Source organism: Columba livia, chromosome 25 (genome assembly GCF_036013475.1).
Source record: "Columba livia isolate bColLiv1 breed racing homer chromosome 25, bColLiv1.pat.W.v2, whole genome shotgun sequence".
In the NCBI taxonomy this organism is placed as follows: domain Eukaryota; kingdom Metazoa; phylum Chordata; class Aves; order Columbiformes; family Columbidae; genus Columba; species Columba livia.
In genome coordinates, this window is record NC_088626.1 from 2422424 (window position 1) to 2446195 (window position 23772).

A 23772-nucleotide genomic window follows, 5' to 3' on the forward strand; every position below is an offset into this window, starting at 1 on the left:
AAATGCAAAGTTAAACTGATCAAAGGGACTGGTACATCAGTTTTCAAGGTGCTTTGTTGTCATGATGGAGCCTCACGAATAGGACTCTGCTATTCTTTTGGATTTTATAGATATTTATATTGTGCGTATGCATGTTCTGCATTCTTGAGAATGTACACTCTGCAGTTTAATAAAGGAGTTGATAGCATGCAGGACTTCAGTAATTCTGACTGCAGAAATGTCATTTTTTTCTCCATCTGGCAGCTATTTTGACTTCCTATGCTCTGTTTTGTGTGCAATTGAATATATCATGTTTAGTGTTCTCCAAACATCCTCTCTTCCTGCTCCCATGACCCTTTGGAGATTAATGGATTAAAAGTAATTTAATAAGTAAATAATTTAAGGAGGATTTAGTGACTCCAGCAAAGAGTAATTCTTCCTGTTCTAATGCTCCTCCTACTCACGGCAGGAGTAGCCAACATTTAACTTTGGCTGATAAACTGATCAAGCTGTGAAAATAAATCGTTTCAGTGGGAGAAATATTAGCTTGGCGTAGGCACATCACTGCAGAAGGGAGATTTTCCTGTAACACCATCTTAGGGCTCGTTTCTTCCCTGATGAGCATAGCAGAAATTAAGGTTATTTAAAGGTAAACAGTGATTTTGTTCACCCTGAGGGATGACGCTTAAAGAGAGAAGGGGGCTTGCTTAGCCCAATAATTGCACCTTTTCCTAACCCAGTGTTTTAAGCTAGGTTTAACAAATCTACCCTCAATATCTCACACCAACTCTGTTTGCCCACAGGCTGGATGAGCTCGAGGCTGGAACAAACAGCACGTCGGGAGGGACCCGCTCCATGTCTTCTCTGGAACTCGAGGCCACGGTCGTAAGTCACATAAAGGAGCTGGGAGGTTAAAAACCAGATTACGGCTGGTTTGTTTGCCCACAAGTACTTTTAGGGCCCCGTGTAACACAAACCGCCAGACTACTCTGATTTGTGGCCGAGTCTGAACGAAGTGCGATCCAAGGGCTGGGAGGTGCCAGCTTTGTGCTCTCTAAAAAATCAAACGTGAAGCTGGGTTTTCATCCTGCGACCTCTCTTTACTCTTCAGATGCTGCAGTGTGGTTGATAGAGACTTTTCAGAGGAGCTCCCAGCCCTTCCAGCGCACTCATTTTTCTGGTTTGGGGAGAGAAATGCTGATGCCTGCTAGTGCTGTGAAGTACCTACGGGAGCCAGGGACTGGTCAGGAAAACCTGGGTTTGGGGGGTTCCCATTCCAAGAATCAAGACCTCTCTTTTATCAGACACTTTGGAAAGGCATATCCTACCCTGTTGGGTCTCTTGGGCTCTCCAGACAGCATTCCTACCCCAAAGAAGGGTCCTGGAGGTGAGAAACGGAAGGAAGAACTGGACTTTTGTTCTCGGGGTGCTCTACAGCACTGATTTGGTGTATTGGTATTATCACAGAGTTAATTAGACTGAACCAGGAGGACTTTCCAGACCAAAGCCTTTTTCTTCCAGAAGTACTTCAGCATTTCCTCATTAAGACTGAACAGTTTAGCTGCTTGTGCTGTGCAATGACAATCTCTGATGTGGAATGTGTTTTAAATAGCGCACATACTTATGTAAATTGTGGTTCATGACTTCTGACTCCAACTATTTTATTAAGCCAATATAAAGGTTGGAGGCAAAGAAGAGCCCAGAAGTGCTCCAGATGAATGACAAGACAAAATACTTGTGAAATTTCCCAAACTCCATCGGAAACCTTGCAGCACTCCCCACAACACAAGGTAATGCTTGTTACCTCGAGAAAGCACTGGCTACACACAAATCCAGGCTAAGGTGACAGTCAAGCTCTTACAAAGGGCAAACCCAACTTTAGCTACAGTATTTTTAAGTCTCTATACAAGCAGCTGTCAAAGTTAAAAGTTGTGTTCTCTTCTAACTTCTTGTCCTTCCCATAAAAGATTGAGATTTTTTAAAATTAAGACAACCAAGACACTTTTATATTTCTCACTTTTATTAATGCAATTTAAATTAGGCCAGAACCTGCAATTTCCGAATAGGCCACTTTGGGCTATTCGTACAGCTTTGTCATAGCAAAAGAGGTACCTTAAATTCATCTGTGAATGAATGATGCCACATGCTGTGATTATTCAAAACATAGTGCTTCAGTGAAAGTTCAAATATAGTTTATACACAGTGATTATGAAAATAGATATTTCTTACATACAATATTTTACTTCTGCCAGCTACAAAATATGATAAAGAAAAATAATTCATTTATTTCTCTAGCCCTACGAATCTTCTACTGCAACATACACATCACTCTCAATGAAAGCGATGAGGTGGGAGCAAGGACTCCAAAATCACACTGCAATATCTCTCTTGAACCTAGAGGTGTGTTCCCCGTGTTGTCCCAGGGCCAGATAAGAGGCCTGGGAATCTGGAGGAAATCAAATCCCGATCCTGAACCAGATGGTTTGGGGATTTTGAGTCCCAGAAGTTCATGTCATACGCCTGAGTCAACCCAACTTGAAAACAAGGGAGAATCCTGCCATTCCCCCCAATGAAATCCTATACTGGTCCTGATCTCATCTTTCTACATTGATGGCAAAGCAGCATTTTCATAACAACTATGGAGACAAAAAAACCGTTCAGAGGACAAGAAATCCGCACTGAAATGAAAAACCAACCCGCTGAAGTGAGGGTGGAACTCAAACGCCTGCTAACAACACTGTCACCTTCCGTAAGCTTTAGGATACATTGCTTCTTAACTTCCAGTAACAGCTGCGGTTCCTTAGATTCAAGCTTAGTTTTAACTTTGGGGTGTTTTAAGTAAGCATCTGAGGTAAGAGTTCTTGATGCACCTTTTTTTTTTTGGTATAGGTTTGTGTGCTTTTTGATTGCGTGTAAAAGAAATGTGTTAGATGAGAGCTAGATCGGTACTACAATGGAAACAGCTCATTAAACGAAGCGCACCACCACTTCACGAGATGCTGTGCGGCCTCTGCTCTGCAGAAGTCGCATAGTTTCCCATTTGCTCACATGTAAAGCAGTTGTGGAAAGGGCACTTTGCCCTACGAAAGGTGCTTTTACAGCTGCTTTAAGCAGGCGTGAAGTGGGACACTGAGATCTGGCCGGTAAGGGATTATGCCCACACTTTCAAGAATTCCATATTTGCATAGTATTTTGAGGGGAAACAGGCCATTTGTTCCTACGCTGGATGACGGAGCATGTGCTGTGGCCCCAGGGCTTAGCTCTGCTTTGGTGACAGTATTTTCTATTTTCCTATGTACATTTAATTCCCCACAAAGAATGAAAAATCTCCAGCTCCTCCAGGACACCTGAAAGCAAGAGAATTTCTCTTCCCAGCTGTGATTGACAGTGCAATTGCAGACTCGTTTGGAAAGGATTAAACAAGACATCCAGTTTCTGAACGGGGATGTTTTAGAACTAAATCCGCTGTGTGGGCAGATCCCTTCAGTGGAAGCCGCTTCCCCTGCACATTATAGAAGACGATAAAGCTGTTCTATACCTGCATTCAAACTACTACAAGGCAATAAATTACCTATGATGACAGTTAACTCCTGTTTTCACCCCAGAAGAGTACCTGAAAACATCCTGTGGACAATGTCTAAACCACATCTCTCATTTAATTCATTGTGCACGAATGACGAAACTAACTGTAAATACACTAGTCTAACTGTAAACCTGAACTTTGTTGCTACTATCCATGAATAACATTTTCTATTCATATTGCAGCTACAGATTTAATAAATAGAATTGCATATATTGTGCTTTATAAATTAAAACGCATTCCAAAGTGAGGCAATGCTAAACAATGAAGCTATTTAACCCTCCCGCCCCAAACCAGCCGCACGTTCTGGTTGTAGAACCAGCCCCATTCCTCACTCTGTTCACAAAGGCAGAAACAGCGTTTCTACCTCTTAAATCTCCCTCCCCTAAAAGTGATCAAAGAAGAGTTTACGTAGGCACTACCGCAATGTAAGTTGTCTAATAACCATTACTTCTAACTGAATAAGGGGAGGAGGTGAAGAACGTCACAATAAATGTTTTCATTCCTTCCTCTTCGGCGTATTTTCCTCCCTATCTGACGCTCTGAGACATGTGCAAAGGTGTCAGCATCTCCTCAAAGATGGCTCCTTTTACATTCGATCCCCGCAGGTTAGCTTCTTGTAGATCACAACCTGATAGATCACAATTCTAAATGGCAAAAAGAAAATAAGCGTTACTTGAATATACCCAGAACTTAGTTCTAAGCTTTCCCTTAACTACCTTTACACAGAAACCACATATACTTCCATAAATTTAAGTGTAAATTCTTAGTCTATCACTCCAGTTATAGTTTTAGCTCCTTCTTGTAAGGGAGTAGTTTTTTTACAGTAACATCTGGACTTGTTTTCAAGTTGTTAGACTTACACTCTTCATATCAAATTATCTTCCAGGCTTTACTAATGCTTGCTGAACAAAGCCAGAAAGAAGCTGCCTCTTGCAATCTCACCAGACGCTACTCTGAACTCTTCTCTAGTATTTGAGGATGAAACAGCCAAGTCCACAGCTTGCAAAAGGAGCTAGTTTGTCTAATTAACACAGACAGCAGTGTACCACGTGCCACCAGTCAGGTAAGATGCCATCATTACTCTACAAATCACATCCCAGGATCAAAAACACCCCCCCAAACCCAGGCAACTGCATTTTTCTTCAGTGGTGGCCTGATCTCACCCTAAGAGTTCAGTGTAGCACATATTCATGCATCACTTTTGAGATGGTACAAGCCATTCCTGCGGCTTTGAGGTGCTGGCAAATCCAAATTAGAACAAAATGTGATTCCTTAGATATCCGTAGCTCACTAGGACTGAAAGAGATCAGCACGCTCTGTCTAGTGTGAAGCTGGAGAACTCAGCCAAAAGCCAGCAATCCTCAACATTTCATCAGTTGACTAGTTAGGATATAAAATGGATCATAACTCACTTCCAAATCAGTTCCTGCCAAAGTTGCTCCTCTAAGGTTACAGTTTTTTAGTTTTGCGTTTTTCAGCGTTGCCACTCTGAGATTTATTCCTGTCATTTGGCTGCCTTCCATGTCAACGCCTTTCAGGTTAGCACCTAAAACACACACGCAGTAGTTTTACAAGGAAAAACAGTCAGAAACACCGTAGCTCCAGGAGGATGCCTCCTCAGAGCCATGTCAATTGACAGAGGTCGAGGCAGAACTTGGAATCTTATGTTCACACGGTCCGGTATCTGTGGCCTTTCCTCATGAAAACATGGATTGTACAAACCACAGCTAAATCTTTCACATGCACCTACCAGCCAAAAGCTTCTTACCTTCCAAATTAGCTTTAAGGCCTGATGGATCTTCAAAATTGCAGCCTTTGAGAGACGCTCCTTCTGCGTTGGAACACAGCATCTTGACCCCTTGGAGATTTGCACACTGAGAGAGAGAGACACGTCATGACAGTCAGAAAAGTGCCGAGATGAACGATACCAAAAATGATCACAGTATGCTTTTCATTTCTGTTTTGGAAGTGAATCCTATAAAAGCACACCAGCCCTGTCTAAGATTGCTATGCTGTTTCTTTACCACCAGGAAGGCAGATGATTCTCACCCACTGCCCTTTTTTTCTTTAGATTTAAGATAGCTTCAAAAAGCTTTTGAAGTGGTCTAACTAGAACAATCGCTGGAAATGTTGAAGAACTGCATGTTTTACGCTTATCTGCTTGTTCCAGTTCCTCTTCTGTTAAAATAGCTAAAGGACAGCCCAGACTTTCCAGGACGTGACCATTCTTACATCCAGCACTGATCCAGAGAGGTCGGCTCTTTCGAGATTCGCACAGCACAGGTTGGCGTGCGCGAGGTTGCAACGGCTCAGGTTTGCCATCTTGAAATTAATGTATCGAAGATCTAGACGTGAAAGATCCGCTCCGCTGAAATTGAGACCCTAAAAACAAAATAAACCCCCCAAAGTTACAGGAGGCGTAGCTTTGAACACAAAATAGTTAAGAGAATTGTGTATATGTATGTGTGTATATAAATATACACAGGGCTATAGATAGAGACACACAAGACCATCCATTCTACTGCTTAAGGCTAATGAAATGTAAATGCAAAGCTATCAAGCATTGTAGAATGCACTAGCATAACCAAGGACATTTCAATGAGCTTAAATTGTTCATCCAGGAAACTTTGAACCTAACGAACGAAAGCAGCCCAAACAGTGCACTTGAATTTCATGTTAAGGTCTCTCTGCCGCAGCTTGGGATCAAAACCCATTTAAAAATGAGCTGGAATTTCACGTTGTCACACGATGCTGAAGGATATTTCGCCACCAGACACCACAGATCAAGACAAAGTGTGCGTTTTCGCACCTGACATCGCAGCTCAGACTTGGTTGGGGTGGCCAGTAGGAATCGGACAAACTCCTTCCGCGATATAGGAGAATGATCCTCAGCCGGCTGGGAGTTCTGTGGAGAGAGTGGTTTAACAGCTAACACGGGTAGGACTCAATTCCTTATTGCCTGGAAGAGCACAACTTGTGCAGTCGTGTCTTAGAGAAAACAAGTTACCTTAATAGCTACTTCTAGATGTTCAATTAGTGAATCGATACCAAAAAACCTGGCTTCTTCCAAAACACCTATCGAAACAAAGAAATAGTCGTTATTAACAGGGAGCTGTTAACGAGAGTGAAGAGCCACAGCAAAAACATAGCAGCAAATTTGGGTTAATCCATCCTCCCTATTGGAAAAGCATCAATTCTATCAACTCTCCCTACTTGTTATAACTTCTAGACATTTTTGCTACGCTAACAAAGATGAACAGATCACTTATTGAAGTTTAAGGAGTCTCTAAGAAATCTGTGAAATAATAAAACTGACAACCACATAAATTCTATTAGAGGTAACTGGACAGAAGGAGAGTGAGCTTGCTTGCAGCTAAAAGGAAAAAATAACTCAAAAAGGGTATTTCCAATACCAGCATTAGCTTCAAAATATCAAATTCTGAAGTACAGCCGGATATTAATCCAGTGCGGAGAATTTTTAATGCTCTCAAGATAAATAAGTTTAAACAGTATATCTTCATTAAACCAAGCACGTGGATTTGCAATGCTTGAGAATAAATTCACCAAAGAAAAATCTCAAACATTTAGATGAGCAAAGTCCCACCAGCTTTATCGTGTTTACCTGAGGGCAAAGTTCAGCTTCTAAGGAGTGTTAATTTAGGAGCTGTCATACAGGTAATACCTACCCAGCAAATTAATGCCATCGTTTACAATGAGCTGTCCGTGACGCAAATAGTTCAAAATGGGCTCGAAATACTCCGGACTGCGGTCAATGAGGAATGCTCCTCTGTGATCTTGCTTATTGCCCCACGCATCTGTTTCCACGACATACACACAATTAAATGTCATACATTAACAAAAGAGCATTCGCTTCAGTTTCAGGCTGTCACTACAAAGGGGTACTGGGTTATGAAATACTCCACCCAAAGGGCCTTTTTTGGTGGAAAGGAAGGAAAAAACTGAGGGGAGGAGGGAAATCACCTTAAAACGAATTAACTGGTGCCATAAATAACGAAAACATTTTATCACGTACATAAGAATCATTGCTAGAATAAAAGCAGCATTGAGATTTTCATCTCCTAAAGGCTGTTTCATACAGCGTTTGCCCATCGCTTCTGTTGGCAAAACTGAGCAACAATAAGATGAAAACATAAAATTAAACAACCAACCAACCAAAGACCCCACGATATCAACTATGGATGGAAGTTCTGTTTTCAGTTTGTGAGATGATAAGCATTACATGGGCAGAACAATGACACGTCCTGCTTGGATACGTTAATACTTTGGATATTCTAATGTATAAACAAGAGTCTCGACATGCTAGTGCCTTTTCCCCACTTTGCTGTTTTTTCAGCTTAAAAAATAAAGTTTACTCCAATATACTGACCTTTATCTTTAAACATGTGGGCCAACATACTGTCAGGTTCTTTATTAACCAAAGTGCTCCTAGAAAACAAGGCAGTGCAATTTTATTTTCACATGGAGTGTTTTCCTCCAGAGCCAACCTTCTGGTTGGGGTGTTTTCTGCCCTCGGTGTGCGATACGTGTTCCAATGGCTACAGCACTGAACTGATTTCATTTCATATAGCGTGATAACAAAATACATTTCTGACCCGAGGTATCATAAAGGTAATTTAAATACAAAGCACTCAATTAACTGAGATATTCCAATGATAAATCCAGGCCTGTTCAGGCTTTTTGAGCTTTACTTCATGTGTAAACTGTTTAAGAATGAATCTGTTGCAAAACTGTGGTAGCAAATAGGAAATAGAAAGTTGCACAAGTCAAAGAACTACTCCATAATAAGTTATTTTTCTTGTTCTTTTGCAAGAGCATCTGAAGCCTCAACAACCAAACGTACACTCACTACCAGCTGCTATAACCACTGAAATCAAGTCGTTTAAGAACAAAACCAACTAGTTGCATTTGTACCGTGTAGTGGTGAAGTATCGGCCTCCAACGTTGAGTGTCAACCAATCCGTGTGTGACCCTGTTAGTTCTTCGTGAGGTCTCCCATCGCCCTGAGGATCTGCACAGATGAGAAAGACACAGTAATTATTCGAAAAACTGTGAATATTTCTGAATCCTCCCTGTGCTAAGAGGAATCTTCTGAAAACACCGAGAAATAAAACTTAACAGAACCTCCTTCCATGAAGCACGAGGTTAAACGTAAGAATTACAGACTTACCAATGAATGGTTCCCCTTCGCAGACAAACAAAACATCGTCATCCCTGGAAGGGGCAGGGAAAGAGGAAGAGAAAGATTAATTATAATCAGTAAGTGACAGTGGGAACCCTTACTTTTTCGTTTCAGTAAATGATAAGAGGTTGCTATTAGTTAGAACTTTAGTATGTGTGATTTTGATCTTAATTTTGCAGATTCCAGTGGATTGTAATAGGAGTGACTTCACTAGAGACATCAGCCAGGTGGGCATCACTTCTTACTTCTGTTTACTTTTACAAAATAGTTGCCTTTCTCCGCACTGTTGGAGTGTTCTGTGAAGCCAAGGCAATGCTCCAGTTTGTCTCCTTTTCAAAACAAACTTATCCAAGTGCCAGCTAGAACAGGGGGATTTTCCTGGTACGTGCACTGCGCTGTGAATCAGCACAGGGGGATGTTAAATGCATAAACTCCAGCTTGTATCAAGTTCTGATTCATCAAGACGGAAACGCTTTGAAGTTCAAAAGACAGTGTTATTTTACCTTGAGGCAGGAAAGCACCTTTGGGCACACTGGCTGGCAATGACAAGATCTGTTCTTAAGGAAATCACTGGTTATCGAGTAAGGTCAGAGGATTAATAGCAAGTCTGTTAATCCGCTTCCATGATTTTAGTTTCATTGGGTAAGCCTTACCTAATCAAAGCGATATCATCGATGAGTCCACCTTTCCCATTGTAAACACTGGTCGCTTTTATTCCCAGCTTATTACTGGCCACAGAGAGCAGATCTGATAAAGTCCCATACACGGCCACAACCTGTGGAACAGAGAGGTGGCTGCAGGCACTGGGTTCATACCATTTCGTATCATTTCTGCCATTTCAGACTTAGTCCCTGGGCTATCATTACCTTCTTTTCACTCTTGAAACATTACTACATGGGTTTAAACAAGCGAGCAGAGTTTAAACCATTGGTTTTTATTGGCTATCCCACAGAACGTGTGCAGAATTAGTTAGACCAGGCAGAGACTTGACACCGCGCAGGATTTAATGTATGTGCTCCCCACCGGTACGGGGACATGTCAGCAGGACCCGAATCGATCATCACAGCAGGGTTTGGGTTGAAGGGACCTTTTTAGGTCATTTAGTTGCCCCCCTGCCATGACAGGGACATCTTCACCAGCTCAGGTTGCTCAGACCCCGTCCAGCCTGGCCTGGGATGTTTCCAGGGATGGTTCATCTACCACCTCTCTGGGCAACCCGGGCCAGGCTCTCACCACCCTCGGTATCAACAATTTCTTATATCTGACCTAAATCTCCCCTGTTTTAGTTTAAAACCATCACCCCTTGTCCTATCGCAACAGGCCCTGCTCAGAACTCCATCCCCATCTTTATTTTAAGCACAGAAAGGCCACACTAAGGTCTCCCCGGGTTTTCTCTTCTCCAGGTGAACACCCCAACCCCCAGCAGAGCCGCTCCAGCCTCGGACCACCCCGGTGCCCCAATCGATGACAATAACCAAGGTGACTCGAACTCCAACAAGAAGTTCTCGCCTGTGGCGATCCCCCCTCCCGCAGACAGGCCAACAGCCGCTCTTTGCCGCCGGGGACCCCCCCGCTCCGCCGGCAGTAGCACCAGAGCCGGCCCCGCGGCCCCCGGGAGGGGCGGCCGAGCGCTTCACCCGCCCGTCCGCCACCGTCACCGCCCCGGGCGCTCAGGGAGTCCCGTCCCCGCAGGATCCCCCGCTCACCTTCCCGTTCCGGGGGCTGCCGTTCACGAACAGCGTGACCCGCCTCATGCTGCGGCGGCCGCCGCTCCGAACCCGGAAGGCAGCGAGCGCTGACCGACACGCGCTCTGGCCAATGGTGATGTTGCCGCGCCTGTCTCGCTGGCCAGTAAGAAGCGCGCTCCGCCCGAGTGGGCGGAGCGAGGAGGGGTGGGCGGGGAAATGTCAACTGAGCGGCGGGGGGCCGGCCGGCATTGGCGCAGCCGGTAGCCAATCAGGAGAGGAGTAAAGCCTCATATTTGCATAAAGCGTGACTTGGAGCAGAGTCGCCTTTGATTGGTGCCGCCTGTCACGTGGGTGAGGCTCGTGAATGGACCTTTTTTTTTTCTCTTTCTAAACTTGCACTTCAGCACGAGAGCGAACGTTGGTGATCCCTCCGCGCCTAGAAAGACAAAGAGTCCCTCCCTCCCTCCCCGCCCCGTGAAGCCCGAGCGGCGCCCGGGAACCGGGGCAGCCGGGACCGGCTCCTGTGTGAGCCGCTTCTTTCCGTGCACCGTTGCCCGTGGTGGCCGGTGGGTGCGAGGGGTGGGCGAGGGGCGCGGAGGGATACGTTGTAGCGCGGCTCGGTTTGAATGCGTGAGGCGGTAACGGTCGCTGTGGGGGCGCTGGGGCGGGCGTGAGGGGACGCGGGGAGGCTGTCGGTAAGGTGGGGTGCAGGGAGGGGTGGGTGCGTTCCTGAGGGGGTATAAAGGAGGGGGGAACACTAGAGGGGTGTCTGAGGGGGTGTGGGGACTGTGAGGGGCTTTGGGGTGCACTGGGAGGTGGTGCTGAGGGAATTGGGGCGCCCGGGGGAGGAGGGTGAGGCCGGGGAGGCCCTTGGGCCCCGGGAACGACCGGGGTTGGGCGCTGCTCCCTGCGAAAAATGCTGTGTCTTAAAACTTTCCAGTTAGTATTAACCTGCTAATACTTGCTGCAATGTTTAAAGAAAAACTTGCAGTGTGATGGTGCTTGACACATTAAGTTTAATGAAGAGTAAAAGCACAGGCTTGTGCTTCCTTACTCATGAAGTGCTTCCGTTGCAGGTTTACATTGTATTTTTCATTAAAGTGCTTGCATTTTGTGGCCTCTCTGTGCAGCTTTCTGGAGAGCTGACTGCCCACCACACTGTTAAACCTTCGGTAGCACTTTGCAATGATAGTGAACTCTTGCTCTTCTCAAATACCTATTAAAATCTCTTGTTCTTTTTGATAGGTGTCTTTAATTACAGGAGAGCCAAGGCTGGTTGGATGTTTCTTAAAATAAATCGCTAACAATGCGCAGACGATCCATGAGTAAAAATGCCCCTCTAGAGCTTAAAGAAAACGAGAGTAGATGCGCTGAAGAGGAGGACGAGGCCTCTTTCCCTGATCTACCAAAAGACAAGAAGATTTGCAAAGCGACTAAACCCAAAGTTGTCAAGGCATCCAGGAAGGAGAATTTACCTGATGGGAACCAGGCACAGCCGCAGAAACGAACCCGGCGATACAGCAAACGCCTGGAGAAGGAGTCGGACCACGACGAGGAGGGTTTTGGCAGCTGTCAGTTCCCCGAAGGCTGTTTTGAGACACTAAAAGGGGATGTGCTGGGTGAACCTCCCTTGCCTTTGAACAGTAAAGACAACTTTGCAAGATGTGGACCTGGTTCTTTGGGGGGTGAATGCTACTTGACGCCTAATAGGGACAAAGCAGAAGAGAGATCTGATGGGGGAATAGCAGAGAAACCCAGGAAAACACCTGTCGATTTTGCAACTGTAACAATTGGTGAATTTGGGATTAGTCAAGAAAGTTTTACTAAACCATCTATAGGTAAGGACAGAGTAACTTCTTCTCAGAGGGACACCTGGAGGCCACCTAATCCAGCTTTCATTTAGGTCAGGTTCTTTTGTTTTTCCTCTTCTGTCCCTATTTCAGGGAAGTCTCCAACTTCATTAAAATTTAGACGAAGATCAACCATTGGAGCACGAGGGTCACCAGAAAATAATACGCTTATTCGATTCATTGCCCAGCAGAGAATGAACAGGCAAAAAGCTGCTTTTACGGAGGTGAGAGTCTTTCTCAGGTATCTCACGTGTCAGTTCGGTTTCCCCCAGGAATCAACACTGGCAGAAGGAGAAGACAAATCTCAGGAAGAAGCCAGAAGGAATAACCATGGCCTTAGTTGGGTTGGCTTCTCTTGGACACCTGACTTGAGAATAAGGGGATGTTAGAGGGTTTGTTTGCGTAGAGTCTGGAGTCTTTTCTCCATATTTAGCCTGCTTATATATTTTATCTTTGTTTAACATAAGCTTTACTCTTCTGCAGTTGCCATGCTTGATTTTTGGCTAATGGAGGTTTTGGCAGTTCGAAGTGAAGTGAATTCTGAATGTGGTCTAGAGGGACAGATTATGAAAGGCAGGTTACTTGATACAGTTCCTTTCTTGCCTGTTTTTACCATACAACTAAGATTGCAGCAGATGAAATACAAGATTTGTTTCTTTGAGTTTATTTTATGAAGTGCAAATACAAAGTGATAAAATGCATGTCATCTTGGGGAAAAAAAGTGTCTCATGAGGTTAATTTTGTTTTAGCAGGTTAGTCCTTTTAACCATGAAAATGTCAGGTCGTTGAAGGAAAAGATAAATGCCTTTCAATCATCTTTTAAATTATCAGAAGAAGAAGAAGAAGGGGAGACTGGCTTCTCTGGACTGTCACAAGTGAATGATGCTTCCCAGGAAACAGGCTGTTGTGAGTTGACTGCATTTCTGGTCAATGATTTGCTTTAGGTCTTCCTTTAGGCCCAAAAGCACAAAACTACAAACACTTAATATTAAATCCACTTAATATAAATGTTATTGTGGTGTTGACATCCTCCTTAATGAAAATAGTAAGTATTGCAAAAGCAGGAGAGGGCAGTGCTGTGGAAACTGTGAGAAGGTGGTGGTGTAAAACTACAATGTTTGCTTCTCCAGTATTGGTGGTCTCAATAACATTTATATGAAAATAATAACTGGCTTTGTTTTGAAGATTTGGTAATGTTCTTTTCAAAGCAGAACTAAAAAGTCATGTGTTTTCTTCTTCCCGACTAGAAAATTACCTCACTTTCTCAGTCTCGCCATCCTTTTGGTGAAGAGACACAAAAAGAGCATTCATTGAAAAATCTGGAGTTTGTCTTTGTGGCTTGTTTGATTTTTGTTTTCTTTTGAATTGTTGCAGCTCAGGACAAAGCACCTTTTACAAAACAGCGGAACCTGGAGCAGTGGAGTGAAGAGTTCGTCTCAGACAACAGTGGAGCTGATTTGAAAGACAATTTAAGACACAGTTTGACCAACAGCGTCAATTCTGATACCAAGATGTGCACCATCTTGTCTTCATGCCAAAACGTGACTGTCGCTGACCCTGCTGCTGCTGTTTTGAAGGTACTTACATGAGTGAGGGTAAAGAGCATGGAGAAAACAAGTAGCACAGCAACTCTCCCTTGTAGGAATTTTACATCTTACTATGACAAGTCAAAGGAAGCAAAATCTGTCACTGACACGGCTCCGTTTGGACTGACCGGGACTGTAGCTGAACCTCAGACACCTGCTGCTGGTTCCTCTGAGGCTGTGGTCAGTTGTCTTTTACGTGCAAGTATTCAATGTGGATGCTATAATCAGTTCTAGTCTTCTAGTGATTAAGAAAACACTGAAATCCGCCTTTATGGGATTAAAAAACCTCTGCAGTTCATGCTGTTTTAAAGGCAGCATTTCGTTAGTTATACCTCCACCACCAGCCATCTTTGAATATCGAGACTGATTTGAGAAACATCAGGTTGTTCAGTCAGATAAGTGTCACCTGTTCTTTTTGGATTAAAAGGTTCAGCAATCAGGTGAAAAATATTTAAAACCTCGGTATTATTCTTCTGTGTTGATTGCTGTTGGTACTTGTGATGCTAATAAACAATCACTTGAAGGAACACTTTGAGAAGTATCCTTGTGATATTACAGATGAGTAATGAGGACACAGGCAAACCAGACTTATGTCAAGTGCTTCACAAAAAACTCAGCAGATTCTCTTTTTTCTTTGTGTTGTGTGGGCATGTATATAAATAGATGTTATAAATGTATATATAATCACGTAACTTTTTCTCTAGGAATGGGTTTGTAAGCAAGACAGTCCTACTGAGTCATTGAAGGCTGGTCAGATTGGAGATATCTTAGAATCAGGCCATGGTAAGAGCATTTGTGACTATTATAATCTTTGGTATGTTCTTGCTTTAGAGAATACCTTTTCTTTTCTACAGTTTACATGGATGAGAGAGAAACTCTTACGTAAAATGTCATTGCCTTCATGGAATGCTCCCTTTTTACTTTTGTACAGAATCCCAGAATGTCAGGGGTTGGAAGGGACCTCAAAAGTTCATCCAGTGCAATCCCCCCATGGAGCAGGAACACCCAGATGAGGTTACACAGGAAGGTGTCCAGGCGGGTTGGAATGTCTGCACAGAAGGAGACTCCACAACCTCCCTGGGCAGCCTGGGCCAGGCTCTGCCACCCTCACCAGGAACAAGTTTCTTCTCAAATTTAAGTGGAACCTCTTGTGTTCCAGTTTGAACCCATTGCCCCTTGTCCTGTCACTGGTTGTCACCGAGAAGAGCCTGGCTCCATCCTCCTGACACTCCCCCTTTAGATATCTGGAAACATGAATGAGTCCCCCCTCAGTCTCCTCTTGTCCAGCTCCAGAGCCCCAGCTCCCTCAGCCTTTCCTCACCCGGGAGATGCTCCACTCCCTTCAGCATCTTTGTTGCCCTGCGCTGGACTCTCTGCAGCAGTTCCCTGTCCTGCTGGAACTGAGGGGCCACAACTGGACACAAGATTCCAGGTGTGGTCTCCCCAGGGCAGAGCAGAGGGGCAGGAGAACCTCTCTGACCTACTGACCACCCCCTTCTAACCCACCCCAGGTACCATTGGCTTCCTGGCCACAAGGGCCCAGTGCTGGCTCATGGTCACCCTGCTGTCCCCAGGTCCCTTTCCCCTACGCTGCTCTCTAATAGGTGATTCCCCAACTTATACTGGAACCTGGGCTTGTTCCTACCCAGATTCAAGACTCTACACTTGCCCTTGTTCTATTTCATTAATTGTTTCCCTGCCCAACTCTCCAGCCTGTCCAGGTCTCTGATGGCAGCACAGCCTCTGGCGTGTCAGCCACTCCTTCCAGCTTGGTGTCATCAGCAAACTTGCTGACAGTCACTCTATTCCCTCGTCCAAATCATTGATGAATATATTGAATAATATCGGCCCCAGTACTGACCCCTGAGGCACTCCACATTATATTTCATGTTGCTAATACTAAAGTCGCCTCACTTTTACTTCAGTCTTTAATTGTCATATCTGTCTACTTGCTCTACAGATTTCCATTTTGATGACATCACTGAGGATGTTAGAAGTAATGTATCAGATCTAAGCAGAAAGAAAGTTAGTTTTGCAGAAGAACCGGACCTGGAAGCATTTGACAGCAAGGCACCTAGCACACCACCGCAAACGGGCAGCGTTCCCTCAAGTGAACACGGACAGAGTGGCTCCCGTCTGCCATCTATATTAAAGAAAACGCCAGTGAAGCAACTAACGGAGAACGCAAAGGTTGGTTCTCTGACTTCTACAGAGTTACTGCCCTAAGGATGCACATTTTATCCATTTACAAAACAAGTAGGTTCTTTAAACGATAGGACTGGTTAATAAATGTTGCGTACACAAAAATTATTTTCACTTTTGATTTGAACAATGACAATATTTGAATGAAATGGTGTTGAATAGATGGTTGTATCACTTAAATTTGATAGAAATCCTTGAACGATGCCGTCGATGGAGGAGAAGGTGAATCTCTCACAGTATCCAGTTGTGCAGAAACCTTTGAAACGTTGCAAACAGGTCAGATTCACCTCTTGTTTTTTAAATAAGCAGAGTATTTTGTGGGATCATAATGGTTTGCTTCTTTGCTAAATCTGAAGAATGATATGCAGTAACCACCACTGAAGCAGCTCACGTGGCGTTCCACTGTGTGAAGTGGAAAATAATGTTTGCTAGCCTATTTTCTTTCTTCCTTAATTCTTGACAGTGTAATAAAGCTATGCTGAAAATCCTGGTTGAATCCATAGTACGTGTGAAGGTGGTATTTTGCTGTTTGGTTGGGGGAAGTGATTTCTAAGAGAATGTTAAGACCCATAAAAAGAAAAGTCTTTACTCTGAGAGTTTCAAGTTCGCCAAACAGTCTGTGTATTTTATTACGACAGAGGAAACTGAAAGACAGAGCTCCGAAAAGCCAAAGAAGAGAAGAGTTACTTTTGGAGAAGCTCTAAGCCCAGAAATATTTGACGAAACTTTGCCTGCAAATACTCCATTGTGCAAAGGAGCAACACCCATCCGACATCCAGGCTTACAAAGCATTGACTTTGATTGCAGTGATGTAAGTCCTTGGGTTTTTCGGTGTGCTTTTTGTTTTGGGGTTTTTTGTTTTAGCTATAGAAACAGCCTCTTAATCTCTATGAATGTTCAGTGTTGGTTTAATTTCTTCCCCGGCCTGCTGGCTTTTGAAAAGAATTCACTAAAGTGTTAAAATCCAGTCTCCTTGAAGCTTTAGAATGGCATTGAGAACCTTTTCTTTTGCAATAGGAATTCTAAATAGCATTTTGATCTGTAGGGCTACATTTAAGATTGAGTACTAGTAGCCCATGAAATTTTTTTCCCTTGGTTTATTCGTATACTTTTGAGACTCTATTTCATTCTGCCATATATAGCAAATGAGCTGCCACGTTCTTTAAGGAAAAGAAAACAAAAAACCCCGCAATTGCCTGGCCGTTCCAAATGCTAATGGACAAGGTGTTTTCCAGTGTATATCTGGTACAATGTATTGCTAAAATGCCTTTTTTTTTGTTTCAAGGAATGTGTGGAGCCTCCTCAAGAGTTAGTGGAGCTCTCTGTTGCTGCAGACGACCTCTCACCTGTTGACAATGCAGAAGGTAACCCCAACTTGGGTTTTTGTCATGACATAATGCGTCTTTCTGTATCTGAAAACTGTAAAAGCTGTGCAAGTGCTAATTATTTTGTTAACAAATACGTTTTGTTTTCTTCTGTTTTGTAAAGCAAGCTCTTAAGTGTGTTTTATCTTGCCATGTTTGATAGTCCTTCATGCCGAAAACGTTACTCAACACTAAGATGACTAAACATGCTCTGTCTAATGTTAGAATTTATTTGGGTGATTTCCTCTAATGTGGTTAATTTTTATTAACTTAATGTTCTTTTCTTCATATGCAATAGCAGAAACTGACAATTCTGATATGATAACAACTTGTTCTTCTACTAGAAGGAAGGTAAGTTTCTTTAGTGATGTTGTTTAGTTATTTTTGGTTACGTTTTTTAACTTCTTTGGGTAGAATTGTTGGGTTTTATGCCTCCTGATACTTGTAAGAGTTTTTACTGTCCAGGTCTCTGATGGCAGCACAGCCTCTGGCGTGTCAGCCACTCCTCCCAGCTTGGTGTCATCAGCAAACTTGCTGACAGTCACTCTATTCCCTCATCCAAATAATTGATGAATATATTGAATAACACAGGCCCCAGCACTGCCCCCTGAGGCACTGCACTAGATCCAGGCCTCAACTGGACTCTGCCCATTGACCACGACTCTCTGGCTTCTTCCCTTCAGCCAGTTCACAGTCACCTCACTACCCGCTCATCCAGACCGCACTCCCTCAGTTTAGCTGTGAGGATGCTGTGGGAGACTGTGTCAAATGCCTTACTGGAGTCAAGGTAGATCATGTCCACCGCTCTGCCATCATCCATCCACCTTGTTAAGTCCTCATAGAAGTCAATGAAGTTGGTCAAGCATGACTTCCCCTTGGTGAAGCCATGTTGACTGCCCCTAATGACCCTCTTATCCTTGGTGCCATCTCCAGGCATATCAGGGTTAAGTCGTTCCATCAGTTTCCCAGAGATGGAGGTGAGGCTGACTGCTCTAGAGTTCCCCGGGTCCTTCTTCGTGCCCTTTTTGAAGACTGGAGTGACATTTGCTTTCCTCCAGTCCTCAGGCACCTCTTCCATTTCCCAAGACTTGGCAAAGATGATGGAGAGCGGTCCAGCAATGATCTCAGCCAGCTCCCTCAGCACCCGTGGGTGCATCCCATCCGGACCCATGGATTTATGGATGTCCAGATTGCCTAACTGCTCCCTAACCCAGTCCTCATCAACCCAGGCAAACTCCTCCACTGTCCTGCCTTCCTCTGGGGCCTCAGCAGTACGGGGCTCCTCAGAACAGCCTCCGCAGAGTAGACAGAGACCAAGAAGGCATTCAGTAACTCTGCCTTCTCTGTGTCTTCTGTCACCAGGGCACCCACCTTGTTCATCAGCGGGCCTGCATTGCCTCTGCTGTTAGTTTTATCTGCCACGTATTGGAAAAAGCTCTTCCTGTTGTACTGGACCATTGCATTGTGCTCTATTCAATCTTCTCAATCTTTTCAGAAAAGAAGACGTGCAAGCTATGAGAAAAGAAGAACAAAAAAAGTTAAAAAATCTTTATATGGGGAAAGAGAGATGGCTTCGAAGAAACCTCTTCTCACGCCTATCCCTGAAATTCCAGAGGTTTTGTATACCAGCGGTGAAAGGAGAGTGACGCGCAGCATGAGTGTGCAGCTTTCTCTGATTTTCTAAAGTGAAGGTCAGTATTAGATTCTTACATTCTCTCAAGTGCTGTTTTCTTCTCCCTCGCACTTGTATTTCCTTATGAATTTTCTGGTTAATTTATACTTGGAGATCAGATCAAAACAAAAAAAGCTTGTAAATCTTTACTGTATATAATGTTAATTTAAAAAAATGAAATTGGCTATGAAAAGTGAAACATTTATCATACAATAAAGCTGTATTTCCTTTCTGGACATTTCCAGTCTTCGGTGTATGTGCATTAAATACAGTGTGCATTATTCAGTAGTTGACCTGTCATCTTACTGGTTTCATTTTTCTAGTTTGAGCAATTAATAAAGAGTGGTGACTGTAGGTGGTTACTTCAACACTTGCTCTTGCTTTCATTTTTCATACTGCTCTGTTTCAGCTCTAGTGAAGTACCCATGCCAGCTTGAAGGAAATAGCTTTCTGTTGAAAATGATCTCTTCTGTGACCTTGTTTTTAACGTAATTGATGTGGAATAAAATACTTTATGTACTTGGCTGCTTTTGTAAAGCTTGGAAGCAAACAGAACAGTTTCATTTTCATGCCGTGTTTTCTCTACAGACATTATTTTTTCCCAAGACAAGAACTCCTAAGGCAACTTGAAAGAAACTTCTCCACTTAAATGCTGTTCATCTTATGCTGCTTCAGAAACATTACTGAAGTTATCAAAACAGCCTCCTCAGTGTTTTATTTTGGGGTTTGCTTTTGTGTCACAATGAAAATGTTGTATTTGGAAACAGAATGGCAACAGTGCCTTGGGTTGCACCTTGTTGTGACAGCGGTGTGTTGGCTTACCAGGAGAGGGCAGTCTGACATGAGGTTTTATGGTTGTAACTGAATTTGAAAATAATGTACAAAATCCTTGAAGAGGTACTAGGTAAGGTTAAAATCTAAAGCTTCTTGAGATTAAAGCTAATAAGAGCTGCTATTTCTAACATTCGAAAAAAAAAAAACACAAAACGGCAAGTGAACAATGCACTGAGGTTAATCTGGAAAAGTGAGATGCTTATGCAATGAATGCCAATATGACTAGTTGAAAATCACATTGCGTTCTTAAACAGTAGAGCACTGCGGTTGCAGCTGAGATGTTAGGGTTTACCTAACAGGGTTTAGATATCAAATCTAGCAGTGAGCAAAACCTTTGGAGACCGTGGGTGTCAGATACTGAATACCAGACCTGAATAGTCAGGTCAAGTAAAGAGTTGTCCTGGAGGAAGAGGCGGTAAACTAGCTAGAGGGCTTAGTCTGAAACGCTGCCCAGAATGTGCTGTTTGTGGTGGTGTTGTCCTGGGCATCAATCATGGCAGCACTAGAAGGGAATTCTCCCACGGGGTTTCTTGAGTGGATAGGCTAAGTGCACTTTATATGTGAAGTGTAAGTAGAGTCAGCAATAGAAGAGCAAGGGTAAGGAGAAGAAAACAAAGCTTGGGTTTTCCTCCCAGCACAGCTTGGTTGAGAGGGTTGTTAGGAATTATACATAGATCATAGAATGTCCCGAGTTGGAAGTGACCCACAAGGATCATAGAGTCCAACTCCTGTCCCTGCACAGGACAACCCCAAATTCACAACGTGTATCTATCTGAGAGTCTTGTCCTAACGCTTCATGAATCCTGTCAGGCTTGGGGCTGTGACACCTCCCTGGATGCTTGATGGCTGTTTGCATGAGGGTGAGGTTGGAACCTACAGAGAAATAAAGAGGTTGCAGTTAATGGGACTTAATCTGGAGAGGACTTGAGAGGAAACAAGTCTTCAGTTATGCAGAAGGTTGTTGTAAGGGAGGGGGGGTGATAATCTGTTCTCCATATCTGTATGGAATGGGACAAGAAAAAATGTGGTTAAATTACAGAAAGATGTCTCTGTTAAACATTAAGAAAAAGTCCCAGCAGCAGAGATAGTTGAGCACGGGAATACTTTGCCTTGGGAAGTTGTGGAATCTCCATCACTGGAGGCTTTTAAGAGCAGATTAAACAAATATCTGTCAGAAATGACATATGATCCTTCCTAGGGGTAAGGATAGGGCCTGGATGGCCTCCTGAGGTCTCTGCTGGCTGTGTTTTCTGATTGCTAGAGATTAGGGTTGCGAGAGGTGATTTGGGACTTGCTGAATCGTTAAGACCTGAGATAGAATCTGTTCTGGAGTAGGGATCTGGAGAATTGTGCACACAGCATGGGAAGAACCCGGGGAAGCTGGGACAGAGCTCTTCGTGCAAGGCCAGCAAAATGACCTGAGTATTGAAACATCCAGATCTCATGGGACTCGCTGCTCTTCCTCAGGAGGGTATCTCTACAGACTCCCACAATAGTGTCACCTCCAACTTGGCGCCCGTGCTGTTGCAGACTAAGTGTGAACAGTGCTGTTCCGTTTTCAGATCTGCCTTTCTAAAGCTGAATTAACATTAGCCTTTGAATGACCAGCAGGATCCCTATTCAATCAATAGAAGCACTTTCTGAAGCGGTCCCTTGTCTTCATTGCCATGTTGGGGTGTAGGAATTAAAATAAAGGTGGATTGTGTGCAAGTGCAGACAGGTGTCGAGTTAATTGCAGCACTATCCGGAGTAGATTTGAACAGTTCTGTCACATGCGGTTAGCTTAGTCACTGTGATACAGCCTGTGGCTTTACTCGCAAAGTCATTAGACAGAAGAATGCACCAAGTCAGCAGTGTAAGACTGAGTCGTGTTTTAGTTTGCGCAGTCTCTGTGTGAAGAATTTGGAAGCCTTCCCTTCGAGTCACTATTTTGCCTTTTTTTTGTGCAGTACTGAGCTCCATGTCAGTCTGTGTATTATAGTGGCATCTAAACAAATCCATGATGTGGGCCAGTCTCTTTCACCTCTCATTTACTCTTCTAAAGGGAGGCTTTTTCTCTCTTTAGAGACTTGTTACAAAGATTACTTGTTTAAAGGTACTTCACTGACGTTAAGTGCTGTATTGTATAGACTTTAAATGGCTTCAAGTATGGTAACAGCACTAAGTGTGTATTGCTGAATAATTGCATTTAGCAGATTGCCATGTAATTATCATGTGCTGACTGACATAGAGGACAAGCAGTGGGTCCTAGAAACACTGATTATTTTGCCACTCTGTAATTATGATGTTGTTAGTAAGTAAGTGTAATTACACAGCATTTCAGCTTATTTTTCTCTACTTGCTTCTGACTAATTGGGCAATAGAAGGGGGTACTGAAGCACAGAAGTGTCGCATGTGAATTTATCTATTGTGTGTTCATCTAGTCTAGTTGCTGTTTAGAAATGCACTGAAATGTTTGTGCTCTACTCTTCCTCTAGCACTCCCATAGCTCAGTTAGACCTGGAAAGACTTTAGTGATGAACTGACCTATGCACGAAGAGCAAACAGAAAAGCATTGTTAGATCTGTGTACAAGGAAATGGAGAGAGGGGGGAAAAAAGCCATTGGAGCATGCCAAGTATAGCTTAAGCACACAGGAGTGGGCAGTGAAAGAAATCTCATTTTCAAGCTGCTAACAGGTAGGTAAGCAATGGAACTAAATCTAAAAACAAACTGTAAAGTGTAGTTGCGGATTCCTTCATATAGCACTTCTTTAAAATTAGGAGGTAAACAGTGCAAATCAAAATGTTCTAACTTGAAATCAGGTCTAATTTCACTGTGTCCCCATGGAAAAAGATGAAGTTGGGCCTGTGACTTATAGACAAGAAGGCTAATGTATTAGTTTTGTAATTAAGTCCTGTAAATTGTGCATAACAGAGCAATTAACTACTTTAACCAAGCTTTGGAGGGGGGAGAATTAAAACCTGTGTGCTCTGGGAATGAGGGCATGGAACATATTCTCTAACTCAAACCTGAAAAACCTGGTGTTAGTCTTGGGTTCTTTCCAGTGACCCCTTGACTCCCGTTTTCCTGCCCCCTGCACAGCTTTGGAACTGGTCAGCCATTTTTGTTTTTGGAAGGGAGAGGAGACAGATATAATGAATGGCTTTTATTGTGCAATATTTCAAAACCTTTTTGACTGCATTCGGATGGGATGGAAAATGTTCTACCCTGCGCTGCAGCCAAACCAAACAAAACATATTCCCTAAACCTGGATGTGTGTTTCACTCAAACTGGCAGTAGTTAGAGCTCTACACTTAAACAAGAATTTAGTTTGACAATTTTTAGGCCTTGTTCGGCTGAATGTAGCAGCCAAAGAAAATACTTGGGAAAAAATTAAATAATACACATATTTACAGCTTGCAGGTGGCATTAATTTTTGTGGTTCATAGTATTTAGTTGTAAGAATCCATGTAAGTTGGGGTATATTGTAGATTACAAAAAAAAAAAAATCAAATCTTGATTGTCTTCTTTTTTTTTATATTAGTTTTTTTTTATGAGAATAGTCATTCTGAAGGAAAATACATTTTATGTAGCTCCCTGATGGGTGATAAATAGTTGTGATTCAAGGCTTTAAAAGTTTAGGGTCCACCAAGAAACTGAAAATTCTACAAACACAAGACCCAGCAAACTAATAGTAAAACCTCTTGACAGAAGCCTGCGCTGGACTGGCTGCCAACTTCACTCGAGTTCAGCTTAAATACCCCCTTTATGGTGCAGGATTACTGCTGGCTTTCGGCATTGCCAATCAGATCAGTGAAGACCTTGGTGTAACC

General features: G+C 43.3%; 3 protein-coding genes across 53 annotated transcripts in view; 2 read left to right on the forward strand and 1 right to left on the reverse strand.

Moving 5' to 3' along the window:
- Positions 1-3692, forward strand: part of DOCK5 (dedicator of cytokinesis 5) — a 91584-nt gene extending 87892 nt beyond the window's left edge. Inside the window, exons 54-55 of one of the 2 annotated variants that reach the window (XR_010468011.1) lie at positions 783-864; positions 1649-3692. The gene's annotated coding sequence lies outside the window, so the exon portion shown is untranslated. Of the gene's footprint in view, positions 1-782 lie in introns of both variants that reach the window. The other variant, XR_010468010.1, reaches the window with a different exon arrangement.
- KCTD9 (potassium channel tetramerization domain containing 9) lies at positions 1982-10625 on the reverse strand. Its single transcript, XM_065041035.1, has 12 exons — positions 10469-10625; positions 9416-9537; positions 8751-8794; positions 8495-8591; positions 7950-8008; positions 7249-7377; positions 6570-6637; positions 6372-6467; positions 5795-5944; positions 5331-5436; positions 4975-5108; positions 1982-4206 (listed from the first exon to the last, which is right to left on the reverse strand). The coding sequence occupies exons 1-12, from the start codon at positions 10514-10516 to the stop codon at positions 4090-4092; spliced, it is 1170 nt and encodes a 389-aa protein (XP_064897107.1). The 5' UTR covers positions 10517-10625; the 3' UTR covers positions 1982-4089.
- The window catches only part of CDCA2 (cell division cycle associated 2), an 88376-nt gene continuing 73195 nt past the window's right edge, over positions 8592-23772 (forward strand). For 32 of the 50 annotated variants that reach the window (XR_010468012.1, XR_010468015.1, XR_010468018.1 and 29 more), the window contains exons 1-12: positions 10855-11016; positions 11696-12288; positions 12394-12524; positions 13050-13206; positions 13675-13877; positions 14591-14669; positions 15847-16076; positions 16277-16364; positions 16727-16899; positions 17374-17452; positions 17751-17803; positions 18948-19143. Coding sequence is in view for 11 of the 50 variants with exons in the window: in XM_065041023.1 (XP_064897095.1) it covers positions 11757-12288; positions 12394-12524; positions 13050-13206; positions 13675-13877; positions 14591-14669; positions 15847-16076; positions 16277-16364; positions 16727-16899; positions 17374-17452; positions 17751-17803; positions 18948-19136 (1914 nt within the window). In the remaining 39 variants the exon portion in view is untranslated. Of the gene's footprint in view, positions 8840-8941; positions 8990-10165; positions 10242-10772; positions 11017-11062; positions 11146-11695; positions 12289-12393; positions 12525-13049; positions 13207-13674; positions 13878-14590; positions 14670-15846; positions 16077-16276; positions 16365-16726; positions 16900-17373; positions 17453-17750; positions 17804-18947; positions 19363-19712; positions 19823-23772 lie in introns of those variants that run through there. The other 18 variants (XR_010468017.1, XM_065041030.1, XM_065041025.1 and 15 more) reach the window with 18 other exon arrangements.